This window comes from Lingula anatina, chromosome 6, assembly GCF_051362555.1.
Source record: "Lingula anatina isolate TDL-2025a chromosome 6, LinAna3.0, whole genome shotgun sequence".
NCBI lineage: Eukaryota > Metazoa > Brachiopoda > Lingulata > Lingulida > Lingulidae > Lingula > Lingula anatina.
In genome coordinates, this window is record NC_141772.1 from 1112372 (window position 1) to 1127197 (window position 14826).

Below are 14826 nucleotides of genomic sequence, written 5' to 3' on the forward strand. Positions count from 1 at the left end.
AAAATAATTGGTTTACAAATCATTTGTGCGCGTTTCCTTTTCCGGCCACCTCGTATTAGTGAGAATTTTATTATATTTGCTCGACATTATAATGGTAGGAAGTAAACATATACTTTCCGTAGAACCCCTAGGCTAGCGCAAATCAACCGCGTTAAGTGAAAAACTCAGCAAACTCAATAAATCCGACAATATTGAAACTTTTTCAGCTTGATTGCGTTTGCTTGAAGGGAAGGGGAGCAAGTATACGTATCGGGTCACGACTGCAGGTCTACTGCTTATTACAGAGGAAGTGACAGAGCTGAGAAACATTATTAAATGACGTGAATGTTTGAGATATGTTGTGAATGGTGTAAGAGGCAAAGGGGGGAGATACATATACATGTAGGAGATAGGGGTGGAACCGGTGGCTTTTTACTTGTACAGTAATACACATGAAAATTGATTGTTTGTGGAAAGTAGCATTGAAACGCTTGCGATTTCAGATTTATTTTAGTGATGGGATTTGGCTTTAAACGATTAAACTCTCTCTCTCTCTCTCTCTCTCTCTCTACCCCCTCTCTCTTTTCCTCTCTCTCTCTCTCTCTCACTGACCAGTAGATCTCGGGCTATTTCCCCCTGAAGAGTTCCAGTAGGGAAATTAACCACAGCTAACTTTAGGGTTCATTGCACGTGATCGGGGTGAGAGAGGTGAGGCGACAAATTAGTTTTCTTTCAGCGCTCCACTGACACTAATACCCAACAGCAGTTTCAATGCGCAGTTTTTGCTGGGGAAGGTGTGTTGGAGCGAGAGGGGGACCCGCTGGATGGGTGGGTGGCTGGCGGGGCGAGGGCGGGGAGGGCATGGAGGGGGAGGGCGCCAAAGGGGGGGTGGGGCATCGACAGAGGGGGTGGGGCACATATGGAGGGTTGGGGCGCTATTGGTATCATAGTATACTAAAGCAGGTGTAAGAAGAGGCTTTTAATACTTAAGCGTGGATAAATTAACAAATTTATGCTTGATATTTATGCCCTCGAAATGCTTTGCAACGGAATACTTTTGGTGTGAATTTTGGATATTTTTGTGCCACCGCGTTGCAAAGTACACCCGCTCTGGCTGTTATAACCCAGTTAGAGAATCACCCCATTTCGCTGGCCGAAGAACCTATACGTAGAACTAAACAAGCGCAATTCAATGAAACTCGATGGCAACTACAAGGCAGGGGAATTATTTCATCTTTTTTCTCTAATAGATTTCGTGTTCGCCTGGTTTCAGATGGGGATAAACGTATCATTTCCTCAGCATGCTGTGTTGGTTTTCACTTGCCATGTACAATGAATTCGTTGTGCCGCAGTGTGTCGTCCCATTTGAAGACGACGTCTGCTTCAACTTCCTAAACACTGAACATAACAAGCAGCTCCTGATGTTCTTGGTCCGTGGGGTCTCAATCGGAGTCAGAAGTATTCTAAGCAAACGCAGGTTTTCATTTTTAGAAACCAGAGTTTCATGTTTTACATCAAATGTCGGGAAAATTCATCGTCAAGGCAGCTGAATCTTAGGAATGGGTAACGCGAAACTGGAACTTTTTCTGAAACTTATTTGATGAATTTGTCTTGGTATTCGTTAGCGTGACTATCACGAGAAACGGATCAGAAATTGACCAGAAAGACGAAAAAATTTAAGTATATGTCGACTGATATTAGCAATACTAAATTATATTTGCCATGTTTAATTATATGTCAAATACCATATCAAATCACATATCACTTTCTTGTAAAAGAAACTAACAAAAGAGAAATACATGAAACGGTGGGTATTTTTTCAAGTGTGTGTGTGTGTGACTAAAAACCTTCAGTTCTAGATGTTTTGTTTTGGGTTCCTATATACCAGCATGCCAAGTTCCGATGACTGAAGAACATAATACGGAGGAAAGACTGAATCACATCTCAAGAAACAATCTCCTCTCTCCTAAACATTCTCACGCAAATTTAACCAAGGTGAAACAGTCACGTTCTAGAGCGGCACGGTAGAAAATTCGGTAAATTGCTTGCTAAGTCCCGTGTTTCCTTGTTTTTACGTCCCGCTAGCTTTTCTCGTTACTGGAACGCACCCTACTAGTATTTTTACACCGATAGTTTGCCAGCCGATGACAGGTTCAAAGAAAGGGAAAATTAAAACAGAATTCCTTAATACAGACGCTAATGTCTTAGCAAACGAGACGTTAAATTATTTCAACGGCCATTAGAGCGTGATGGAGAAACTTTGGAAAGGGTAACAAAGTGAGATCGATATAGACTGAATCTCATTTTGGAAGGATGATATTAATTTTATGTTGTATGCGAAAAAATAATACATGTAAACTAGATTATAAAACACTCTATAATATGCTTAACCTTTGGCAACCAATAAATAGTTTCCTTGTGTTGATGGATCTTATAAAGTATATCTTTCGGATTTGATACACACCGACTCTTTTATCTGTTCTAATTTGGTTTACGCTAAAGTAACACCGATAACTGCATTCGGATGTGATTGTATCACATTGGAAAAGTAAAAACAGATGTATTTTACCTTTTCTGAAAAACCACTTCGCTTGCATTTGAAACACATGCACAGAGTGATACTGTGTATATATCTATGTGTTGCATAACCGCAAAGCCAAGATTGCCGTCATTTTGCCAGCTTCCATGCGACTACCAGGATGTCCAAGAGTTCATTGTCGGCCAAAGACATAAATAAATCTACACTTGTTAGTTTTTGTTCAGTAATTTTCTCTTGGGCGAACGAATGCGTAAACAACACAAAAATGCAGCCAAGATCTTCACCTAACTGTACGTACACGTACACCATTTTCTGTTTTAACTCTTCGTCAAAATTAAATATTATTGAGATTTTTAGTACCTTTCACTGATCGCATATTCAAATGTTATTTAAGGAATTTCTGAAAGTATGCAGACCAATACAGTGTATTAAAAGCATATGTATATATGAGAAATATATTCTAAGATACAAGTTCGATGTAAAACGGTTGCTATCGAGTCACATTTTTAGGAGTCACTTTGAAGACAAAACCCATATCAGAAATAAACCAAAAAGTTGCATACGCAAGGTAGAAAGCAAGTAATTCAGCACATATTGACGATGAGGGCCATATGTAAAATAAGTGTATACTCTACAGCCCGGGAGCCACTGGCTGATTTGACGGTTATTTTGGAAAATATTAGATTTGGCCTCGTTTTCAAAACGTGGAGTGGTAGCCCCAAAAAAATTTGGCGGGAGACGAAGGCATAGAGACAGGTAAGTTGTACATGTGTTTGTGGAATGAACAGTAGATTTAAATACTAATGAATTTGACGGGACAATACAGTATATGCTTAAGTTACATTTTATACACCGAATAAGTCTTCGTGTATCGATTTCACTGAGTATTCTCTAAAGTTACTGGCGATTAGCAAAATGGCCGCACACAAAACGTCATTGTAAACATTGACTTTTGAACTGTGCCAAATGCAGCTTAAGGGTTTTTTTCTTTATCTGTTCCTGTTTTTTCATAGTTTGGCAATATTTTTTGAACATATCAAATTTTTAAGATGTGCGATGGCCTGTAATTTGTAGAATTTCAACATTTCCAACAAGCTGTTTTTTCACCGTACGGGGTACCTATCATTTAGTTGATCGAGTGATGGCAGTGGCTTTCTGGTCTCATGCATGGAATGAATGTCACCGTATAAGTGAAATGTTTGAATCTTGGCTTCTCATGCAATTTCTTCGTGTTTTAATGTGAAAAGGATGAAGTGGATTGCGAAATAACATTGTCATCCAACCTGCATACACGTATACGTATGTGCATATCGTGGTGTACCAGTACTTGTTTGCAAAGCGGTGGGGAGGGGGGGGGGGCTTTGGTACCAGTAGTTGTGAAAGATACAGTATTGTAAAGTAACCATAGGCATGTTTTGAAATATATGAATCGTAAATTATGTCTTTTTTGCTGGGGGCGGGGGGGTTAAATGTATCAATTGTGTTAATTTTTCTAGAAAAAAAAACATGTAAACACAAAATAAGTTTTATTGCATTGGTTGGGGGTTTTGAGGAGAAGAATGTCATAAAAATGCAAGTTTAAAATAGGTGAATAATATATGTATGTGTGTATGTACATTAAATGAAACAGGCTCTTCAATGATGAGGGCATATGATAGTGATGTGGTGCTCTGACTTGCATGTGTTTTCTAATTTTTTCATGCCTTGATTCAAATTGGGTTTTTGAATTATGATGGGTGTGCAACTTTGCCCAAAGTTCAGTTTCAAATGTTTTTTTAATAATCACTGTTATGAATTAAGTATAAATAGTGCAGTTTAAGGTAAAGATTGTAAATATAGTGCTGTTTAAGATTGATTGTTACAGTTTACCTATTACAAAGATTGCAATAAATTATGATTAATTTCATTGTGTATGTGTGTGAGCAATTGATAAATGTAGTTAGAATTTTTTTATGATATTCTTTTAAAAACTCTATTATTTATTCTAGGCTTGAATAGCATGAATGGGACCAGGATTATTCCTTTTGCCGTGCAATTATCATAACAAAAGCGCCCATCATTTTGTGTGGCAATGAACACCACAACCTCTGGGATACTTCTAAGGGATGAAAAATATGTGCTCTTGCTAATATAAATAGTTATTGGTTATCAGTACATAGAAATGCAGTTTGTGAAATCAATTTAGGTTTTAACCACATGAAGTTAGTTAAAAGTGTATGTGCAACTAAGTTAACAATACATTGTTTTATTTTTACTGTGCAGGTTTTTTTATATATGTGTAGCTTATAGATAATATCTACTTATCAGAATACAAGTAAAACAAGTTTATTCAAATGCAAATATGGATTGATACCTGGTATCACTGAAAGAAAATTAACATGACATCTTTGGGAAAATTTATGAAATTATATTATTTGTAAAAATTCTGGTCCACTGTGTAAAGGGAAATTGTGTGTTAGATGGTTAAATATATATATGTGTACCAATCAAGTAAAGTAGCATTGAATTATCACCTACTGGGTAATTAATGTACAATGTAATGTAAAATAACTATTTTGCAATGTACACGTCTCACTGGTAAAATATTTCAGGCTAGTTGAATTTTATGTAAAATTAAAATAAAATATATAGCAATGTGATTAAATGTAAATTGTCTTTCATTTGTTATTTTTCATATTTAATGAAAGGAATACCCTCATCAGTTGGCCTCATGTAATAAAAAGGTTTATCTACAATGAAAAAAAATGTTAAAGTTCATTTGTATTAGCACCGTGGTAAGTGCCAAGAAAAAAATTATTTCATTGTCCCCAATACCCAGTTGCTCTATATAAGTAATACTGTGTGAAGGACAAACTAAAACGAGACTGAAGCTCATGAGAAAGCACTAAGTCAAAGCGAGGCTTATATGCGGATATCGTAAGTGAGAATTTTCAGGCTGACATGGCCGTGAATTGATTTGTGCCATTCACAGCTTAAGGCAAAGTTCTTTACATGCTTACATTGACAGAAAGCTGAATAAATTTTCCACAACTTGTAGTAATTTCAAGTTGTGCGGAGGCCTCTATAGGTACAAAAATCAAAATCAAAAACGAACTTCCGTAATAGCTTTAATAAAATTTCGATTTCAAACTCATTTTTCAACATTAAATATGCTGTAGATCAACTTTTGGGTCATCTCACATTATTCGAAATTTATTTCTCAATATGACAATGTACATATTGTAACCCCAAGTACGTTAATAGCCGAGATAATACACCGTTTATGACACCCTATAAATTTCAAAAAATATTGCCCAATTCAAATTCTCGAACTTCCGGTTTGTTTAATAGCCACCTAGCGGCAGACCAGTGGCTCCCGGGCTGCTCTAAACATGTGTTACCCCCTTTAAATAAAGTGTATTATTATCATTTTTATTGATCATTTTACGTTTGTTTTCGGATGTTATACTGATAATGTTTGTAACATACGTAACAACAGATATTAACATTTTGAGGAGTGACGTAACGCCGCAGCAAACAGGTGCGTCCAGCTAACAATGGGCAAGGCCTACTCAGTACACCTGAAGGACAATTCAGCCATTTATTTTAACTCCATCATGGGGTTTCACTGGACCAGTGTGATCTAACAGGCACTTCAATCACAGGTATCTCTCTATTACATGAACGCCGACACGACTCTTACAACACCTGTTTGTGCCATCAACACCGGGGATCAAAGCGTTCTTATATAACCCATACTTAAAGGGACATTAGGCCGTGTCCAGAACTCAATCACGAGGACAGGTGATCGTTAAAAGGCGTGCAGAGGAATGGCGATCATTCTGTAAATGATAATATGCGCTTAGCGGAACTATTTCTGCTTTAATGATTTAGTATGGGCAAATATCCCATTTTGCAAGCACTTCTATGGACTTGAGTGCAATCTACTGGGGGTATGGGAAGTTGAACAGGAAGGGGTTCTGTATTCTGTGCGTGTCTGCCTGTGTGTGTGCGCGCGTTTACGTGTACATGGATATACACGTGTGTGTGTGCGTATACGCGTGTCATAAAAGCATATATATGAGGAATATATTCTAAAATACAAGTTCGATGTAAAACGGTTGCTATCGAGTCACACTTTTAAGAGTCACTTTGAAGACAAAACTCATATCAGAAATAAACCAAAAATTTGTAAACACGAGGTAGAAAGCAAATAATTCAGCACATGTGTGTGGGATGGGGGGAGAAAAAATAGAGAGAATGGTCCCATAACTTCCCACAACTGTCTGAGTTGCCATTAATTCTAAAAAGATTTTAAATGAACATCAAATGTAGTCACCCCATAAAGTGAACATAACAGATTACAAGCAGAGTGTCACATAAGTACCCAGAGGAATGAAGCAGCCACATAAGTGAACGACATCACGAAATATACCGATCAGTTTTCGAGGTAGTAATCAGAAAGTTAGCTGGCTCAATTTTCCGTTTTCTCTTGGGGCTTACGGTGCAATTTAAATAATTTTCGACCGCAGGGTAACACAGATAGCTGGACGGATTGTGCGGTATGCAATTTTTCGTTTACGGCAATATGGCCGTCGCCAAGAAGTATGACCACAAAAGTTTATGAACAAATTATAAAAAAAAAACGTTTTTAAGTAAATCAAAGATTAGCTAAAAGCACGTTATTGGAACCTTGGAAATTTTAAGATTTATGAGAACAAGTATTTATGTGATGGGGGCGAGGGTTGGGGTGTCGGGGGGGGGGGGGGCAGGAGGGTAAAAACGCTGGCTCTGGAAGGTACATGTACCTCTCACGTAAAGCAGTAGACCACGGTCTTAACGAGTGCAAACCACTTTCCTCGCTCTCTGATCCCTGAGACGAGCTCACATCACCTCTTATTTCGACCTGAATCAAAATAATCATATAGATCTCAGCTCAGGGGCAAGCTCATAAAATCTCCTCACCTAGAACGACACGGCTTTTTACGACATGCCACGCGGCTGTCACCTCCTACATACGGGTCCCTGCGCACATTGTGTGCGCCGAGCTCTATCATATTGCGCACTTAAAAGAACAATCGGAACTAACGAAGGGAAACATCCAACAAAACTGACTGAGGTCTTATAATGGCTTATGTAAGGAAAATATGTGGGAGAATCGGGGGTGAGGTTTGTTAAATGATCTTCTTGACTCTTTTGTCGTGCGTAGAACGTGTCATATCTGAAGGAGGTTTTTGCCTCCCTGTTGTCACACGTCTAAAAATGGCATCGAATTCTAAAGCAAGACCCAATCTTCCTTGACAGTCGCCTGTCTGCTTTTAAAATTGATACTCAGATAGATGTAAACTGACAGGCGTAATTTTGTGATTATTTTTTCACTTATGATTCAAGTATTAGTTTTCTAAAGAACGATTTGTCGATACTAAAAATAAACCACCAAGACGTGCTTGAATCCTTAAATATGGATGTTATATTTCAAAAACAAGATATCAAAAACAAATATATGTCGATTAATCTATAATCAATAAGAGAATATAAATAAAGAAAACATGATCATTTGTCTAGATTGTCTAGATGTTTTCGTTTGTAAAACAGTCTCGATGCAGTCTGCATTTTAAAGGTTCATGTGTCCTATTCATAGCTTGAAGTACAAACCCCGCGGCAAATGTAACGTCTTTTAAAATCACTGTAATTCATCACAATCATTACAAAGGGAACCGACGGGTAAAATTGCGTACAAAACGCATAATAAGTGCCCAGAGCCAGCTTAGCGGGGCAGATGTGCTCGCTCAACCTCGGAATTCCCGAGGGTGTCCCCTCTCCTACGGGGTCCCGCTCGCAGAGGGACCTCCTGCCCACAAAAACCGCACTTTTTCATTACGGGGACACCGATATGGGTTATTACCGAGATTGATCGAGGGACAGGAACAATGGCTTCCATACAGTTTTGTTACAGCCACAAATAATGTCACACAATGGCGGTACGATCAGCTTCAACGGCCACACACCGCTGATGGAGAAAATTATGAGAATTTTATTCCCATACCTTCCTGTCCTTAAATTGTCAAATGTCCCGTTTGGACTAGGTTAAGACCAAAACCGGTTAGGTCCAAATCACGCCAGCAATCGAAAGAAAGATTTTACAAGGAGTTGGTTGTTTTTAGTGAAGTAGGATATTGCTGTATTGACCCCGGTCGCATAGGCATATCCAATTGCGCTTTATTATAAAATTTGCAATGGAGTGAGGTCGTCTGGTTATGCGCTTTAGACCCAAACCGGTTTGAAATTAAAACAAGTCTGAACATTGCGTCTAGAAAGTTATAATTGCTTTTGACTGACAGCGTTTGGCGTTACATTTTGTACTATGAAATAAAGTCAAATAAAAAAGTCAGTGGTTTTAAAGGTTTTGGTTTGCTTTGTTAGTGGCAGGTTATTTTCCTTCCTGTTTTGAAACAATAAAATCAAAGCATCTTTGTCCTCTTTGATGAGTTGTCTTTCTGCGATGTTTTATTATTAGTGTTGCCCGCTTTGGTCCTGATAACCTACAGATGAAAGTAACGGAGGGAACTTGTTGAAAGGTCATGGCCGGCTGTTTTTCTATACAGATTCTCTCTCTTTCGCTCTCTCTCTCTCTCTCTCTCTCTCTCTCTCTAAACAGCCAGACATTAATTACACCAAAGACATTTCAAGGCATGGGAAGCCAACTTCCGGAATTTTTATGCAATGACCAATCAACATCAACAGCGCCTTATTCATTCATTCATTCATTCATTTATTCACTCATTGAAAAGAGTATATAAAAGCATTTCTAGATTTTTTGGGAAGGAAAAATTCTATGGTACAATTCTATGTATAAACTTTAATTAGATTTCCTGAAGAGTCAAACCGAACACACAGCTTCCGGGAGCCTAGAAACCACATGGTTACATTAGCGCTGATGACACGAGCGGTTTTTGAAACAAATACGAGACTAACGTCCTCCCGAGGCATTATCTAATTAAAATCCTCTTAAAACGTCAAACTTAACCACTTGGTTCTTTGTTTAAGGTCTCTCACACCTGTTGATGCACGAGGACGACATGAATTTGAAAGGTTTTGAATGGAGGACAACTGCTGCAAATGTACACAACAATCACCCGTGCTGCTACGCCCAATGGCGGACGATTTACGACAACAGTTTTCCACTTCCGGTGAGTAAACACCTATGTTTTACTGAGATGGAATTGAAACTTGTGTTTCAAATTGTTGAAACTATGGGTTTATACAAAAGTTGGTCCACAAAGATTGAACTGAGGAAAAGTTGACAAAAACCGGTTGCGGCAATGTTATGTCGACTGTTGCCAGGAGAATTGTTAGAAAAGTTTCAGTTATTTTGAGAGTAGTTCTTCAACCAAATTCTGGTGCGCTTATAACCAAAGACTTCAGTCTGTATCGTTACCAAAATTTTCATTCGATACAAATTGTCACTCCCCAAACAACTGTATGAGTTTTGTTTGGTGACCAACGATATTTTTTTTTTAATTTACACCTGATTCTTGTCATTGGTTTTCTTAGTTTTCTTTAATCAACATCACTTGGGACATTTTTCTATTTATTTTGTCTCGATTCTTTTTCAGCTATCTCACCTTAAGATTGTCTCACTCAAAGACGAAATGTTACAAATCTGCTCGCCATTTTTTATTTTTAAAAGGAATGGGTAGTTACGGTTGTCGGAATATATGGGCATAAGAGGGCACAATATCCTCCTTCCTTTCTAAAATGAAAACGTTAGATTTTAATTATGTTTTAGGGCTTCACATTTGATGCTTGGACATAATTAAGCCAAGAAAGAGCGAAGGACCTTTCTTAGTGATGGGCCCGTCACCACTTTGCTCACATGTTAGATCCTAGGTACACCGAAGAACGCTCACGGCAGACGATCAAGATTGGCGCCTTTTTGTTAGTCTCTGTCAACTGTCGTCTGCTTCATTGAAAAATGAAGCGTTCATGTTAACGTGAGTTGTCACAGTCAGCCGACGTCGTGAGCCCTAGACGTACGTGTCAGGGCTCATTTCTGTCTCACTTACACCTCCGCCTAAGGGCCTTCGGCTACGATTTCACAGCTAAAACTCATTAACTTCTTAATACAGCCATCAGGCATTACTCCGATCCTGTTATTGACGGACAAACTAATACCTCGGTCCTCATGTTTACAAATATATTTTACCGGACGCTTCTCAAATGAACTCATACGCCGACGTCTATAATGTGATTGATTGGATGGGGGCCAAATATGTCTTTATCCAGGACTGACCATTCCTGACCGTGTCACGGAGTAAAACTAGAATTATGGCCACTCCCAGTTCTTACAATTAGTCATACGACATTACTGGGTTGATGCAGCACATACCTGAATATTTTATCTGTATATATTTGTTTTTGAAATTCAAGAAGAATTTCTTTTTTTGGATAAAAAATCGGATCAGGACAAAAACAGTTGCCGTACACACAGCAAAAACCTTTTTTGTGTAGACGAATGTATATATGTAACATGTACTTTTTATGTAACTTGCTGTGCATGTAATTTTTTTCTCGATCTGTGTACAGTAAAATTTATAGTTTTAAATATATATTTGGGTGAACTTACTTATATTATAATACCAACGAGTTATAATTAATAATAATAATAATAATAATAATAATAATAATAATAATAATAATAATAATAAAGTTTGTGTACTTACCCTTCTACCGGCTTCATTATTCTGCAAGTTCATCAGCATTCTCGCCAGCTCTTTCGAGAATCTCGGATGGTTCATTTCCCGTTCTCGTATATCCACGAACCCCGTGGCTAAGTTGTATCCGTACACGAGGTTATCCCCGCACCCGCCCCATATCCAGTCTCTGTGTAGGGTCTTCGGGCGCAGAGCCCCGCTACAGCCGCACTTACGGAGCTCCCCGTCTCGGCACGCTCGGCTGATGGACCATGTAACTCCCGCCGCAGATATAGCGTTCACAAATGCTGCCTCTCGACTCGCTGAAATAAGGATGAAATTTTTGGTGAAAAAAAAAAAAAGTTGCCATCGTAATATTTAGATCACAAACATCTTTGATTGTGGTTGGACAAGAAACAATAAGTATTGAAACGCTAACCGTGATTGGTCAATGTACAATAACCAATGTGACGTTGATTATCATGTAACAAGAACGGCAACTGACGTACAATGATTGGGTGAATAAACAACAATCGACGTGACAATCACTTAATAGGACAATAAACAATCAAAATGTATTTCGTTTTGACGACAAAGTGACAGATGACGTTATTCACCAACCACAGACGTAACATCATTGACAGGACGTACAATAAAACGGAAGGCTTTTTTGATAGGACAATGAAAGTACAATCGACGTAACACTCGTATTGATTGGTTAAAAAAACGACTCGTCGTAATGATTGGGCAAGAAAGTGATTATAGACGTAACCCTGATAGCGATTGGCTAAAATACAACATATAATTTTTGTTGCTAACACTGAAACCAAGGAATCCTTATCCAGTGGAATTCAGTCAAATAAGGGTATTCTAAAATTTAATTCGTCCAATATTTAGTAAAATTAATTAACCTTTATGTTTACAATAACTTGTAAATTTACCACAACATCATTACTTTTTATTTTCATTTATGTATGTTTTGGTTCTAAATAATTTCTTTTGTTTTTCTGTTTCATTGAATCTTATTTATGTGACTGATTTTAGTGTATTTGTCGTTTTAATTTAACTGATTTTAAATAATTTTGTAAAGCAATTTTATTAATCATTATCATTATTTTATTTAACTGTTTTTTAATCCATTGAAAAGCTGGGCATCTTTAAGTTACAGATACAGTTTATCATAATTCAATCATGATAACTCAAGAAAAAAATTTAACTCAAAAACTCGTAAGCTCGTATAGTAGTAGTAGCACGGTTGTTTTACGTGAACGCCATGAGACCTTAAGCCAAGACAAAAACAGCTTGTTGTGCAGCGGCAGCTTGGATACCAGCTGGGTTATCGTTGGGCAAGCACGTTCACGAACGCTCGTCGTTGTTTTAACGGCGCTATTTTTATCGACTCATGCATTATTACCCTTCTCCACTTCAGTGGATAGACAAACTGCAACAGAATCCCCCCGTTTATTATGCCTGTGTTGAAACTTCAGACATTAATTGCACACCAAATTGTATTTGTAATGTTTAAGAGAACGCTTACATAAAAACAATTTTTCTGTTTCTGTGATAATTTGTTTAAATATTTAGCGTAAGCACAAATTCACGTATTATATTGGTATAAAACGCACATACGCATATACACAACACACGCGTGTACCTGCACAAACAGAAAGAAATGATGTTTAACTTTTTTATAGAGCACAACACCAATTAACCTATTTGTTTATGAAACGAAATAATAATATTTTGTTTTTGTTTTGATAAGAAAAAAATTTCAAGCTGGAGCACAACACCTATAAATCTATTTGTTTATAAAAGGAAATCATTATGTTTTGTTTTTGTTTTGATAAGAAAAAATTTCAAGCTGGCCGGGGTGAAAGATCAGCCGCAATTTGACCGTGCCGTCGGCCACGTGTTTTTTTAAAGGAGAAACAAAATCCTTCAGCGTTCTCGGCGTAATGTTGTGACATCTTAGAGAGTGGCATTCTTGAGGCCGCTGACAGACACACGTCAAATCGAGCCCACAAAATGTGAATAATCCACTCACAGTTAAGTTAATGTTGTATTTTTATAACCAGATCTAGTCTACCGCATACGGCTGTTAAGATGAATTCCTGGGAGGGGTGTACTTTAAGTAAGTGGACTGTTATGCTCAACCACTTTTTTTATAGGGCTCAATACATCTAAAATGGATATCAAAGTTACACAAACTGTAATGGATAAAACTTTTTATGGAGAAGGTGCTTTTATAAATGGTCTTTCTTTTGTCATTTTAAGGTAGTGTTTAAATGAAGTAATGTAGTGGATTGGTTTTGATCAACATCGTCTGGTGGAATCTCTCTTTCTCTCCCTGTCTTACTTTGTTTCCTCCCTCTCTTCCTCCACAATCCTTTCAACAGTCAATATATATCATAATTTTCTCGCTCTCTCCAATTTCTTATTTTACTTACAATCAAATAAAAACCTACGCCTTCCAATGTCAGTTTGTAAATGCACATATGGACTCCGTGTATATGTTACTGTGTCTCTTTAATTTAATTTCCAATCTGTAAAATGCTCTTTGCAGCATACCCCCCCTTCATTAAGCACGCAAAACCCTGGCAAAAGACAACACAACGCCGGGTCGCTGTCTGTCTGTGTCTCGTAGGCATGAGACGTACATCACGTTGTCAGCGTTATGACGTAATAGACCTCGTGACACGGAGCATCTTCACATTGTTGGCTGAACTTCTGGTATTCCAAACTCCGCATATGAGGTGGAAATCTTCGTGCTCTCCACCCTTACTCTGCACCGAATGACCTTTTTTGTCCAAGGTCTACAAAGTGTGAATTAAGTGTATGGCTGGCTATATTGGTAGCAATTACACCGTAAAGCTTTAATTCACTCAGTTTGTTATAGTCTACCAATCAATCACAGAAAAAAAAGAGAAGAGTATCAGTCTGAGAAAAGAATGTGATATATATTTTGATGGTGATATCAGGAAACGAAGCGACAGATTTATAGTAAGCCTTTTTCTTTTTTCTTTTTTCATTCATTCATTCCAAACCCAGACATAGCGTTTTGTTACAATGCGGCCAAAGATGCACGCAGGTACAACTCGATCCACAGGATTCGGAAGAAAATAAGTTAGTGTTCTTTTTGCAAGTTTCAGTTCATACTGGACAATGCTGGGAAGAACGAGGTGTCGTGATGTTAAGCGGGAGTTGTCAGTGATACAGGTAGCGATCCTAAACACCAATTACCCTCATATCTCTACCTGGAAACCGATATCAAGATTTGATGTCAAAAACTGTCAAAACAACGTAACTCTGTCTTCGTCAACGCGCAAAGCAGGAACTCGCAGAGAGCGCGGAGAACGCGAGGACAGACGCTAGAACAGAGGAAGGCCTATCGCGCCGCGCGCGCTGCCAGTTCGGTGACGTTCCACGAAGTGACAGGTCTGGCGCGTGAGTGAATCGCTTTACAAGTTACCATTCCTCCTATTTTTCGCTTATTTGAACTTTTTCAAGGCATCAGGTAAAGCTGGGTGGGTTTCTCTTTTTCAGCCATCACGCTGAATCACCCCCGCCTGAGAGAGAGCAGAATGGGGGCCGTAAGTGGCGCGAACAACAGAATGAAAAGAAGACGCAGCATAAAAG

The 14826-nt window shown here is 38.2% G+C and overlaps 1 protein-coding gene across 7 annotated transcripts in view; it reads right to left on the bottom strand.

The window, feature by feature from the left end:
* LOC106162446 (protein Wnt-5b) overlaps nt 1-14826 on the bottom strand; it is a 62440-nt gene that overhangs the window by 3577 nt on the left and 44037 nt on the right. For all 7 annotated transcript variants that reach the window (XM_013539745.2, XM_013539747.2, XM_013539744.2 and 4 more), the window contains one exon: nt 11221-11513. In XM_013539745.2, coding sequence (XP_013395199.1) covers nt 11221-11513 — 293 coding nt within the window. The remainder of the gene's footprint in view (nt 1-11220; nt 11514-14826) is intronic.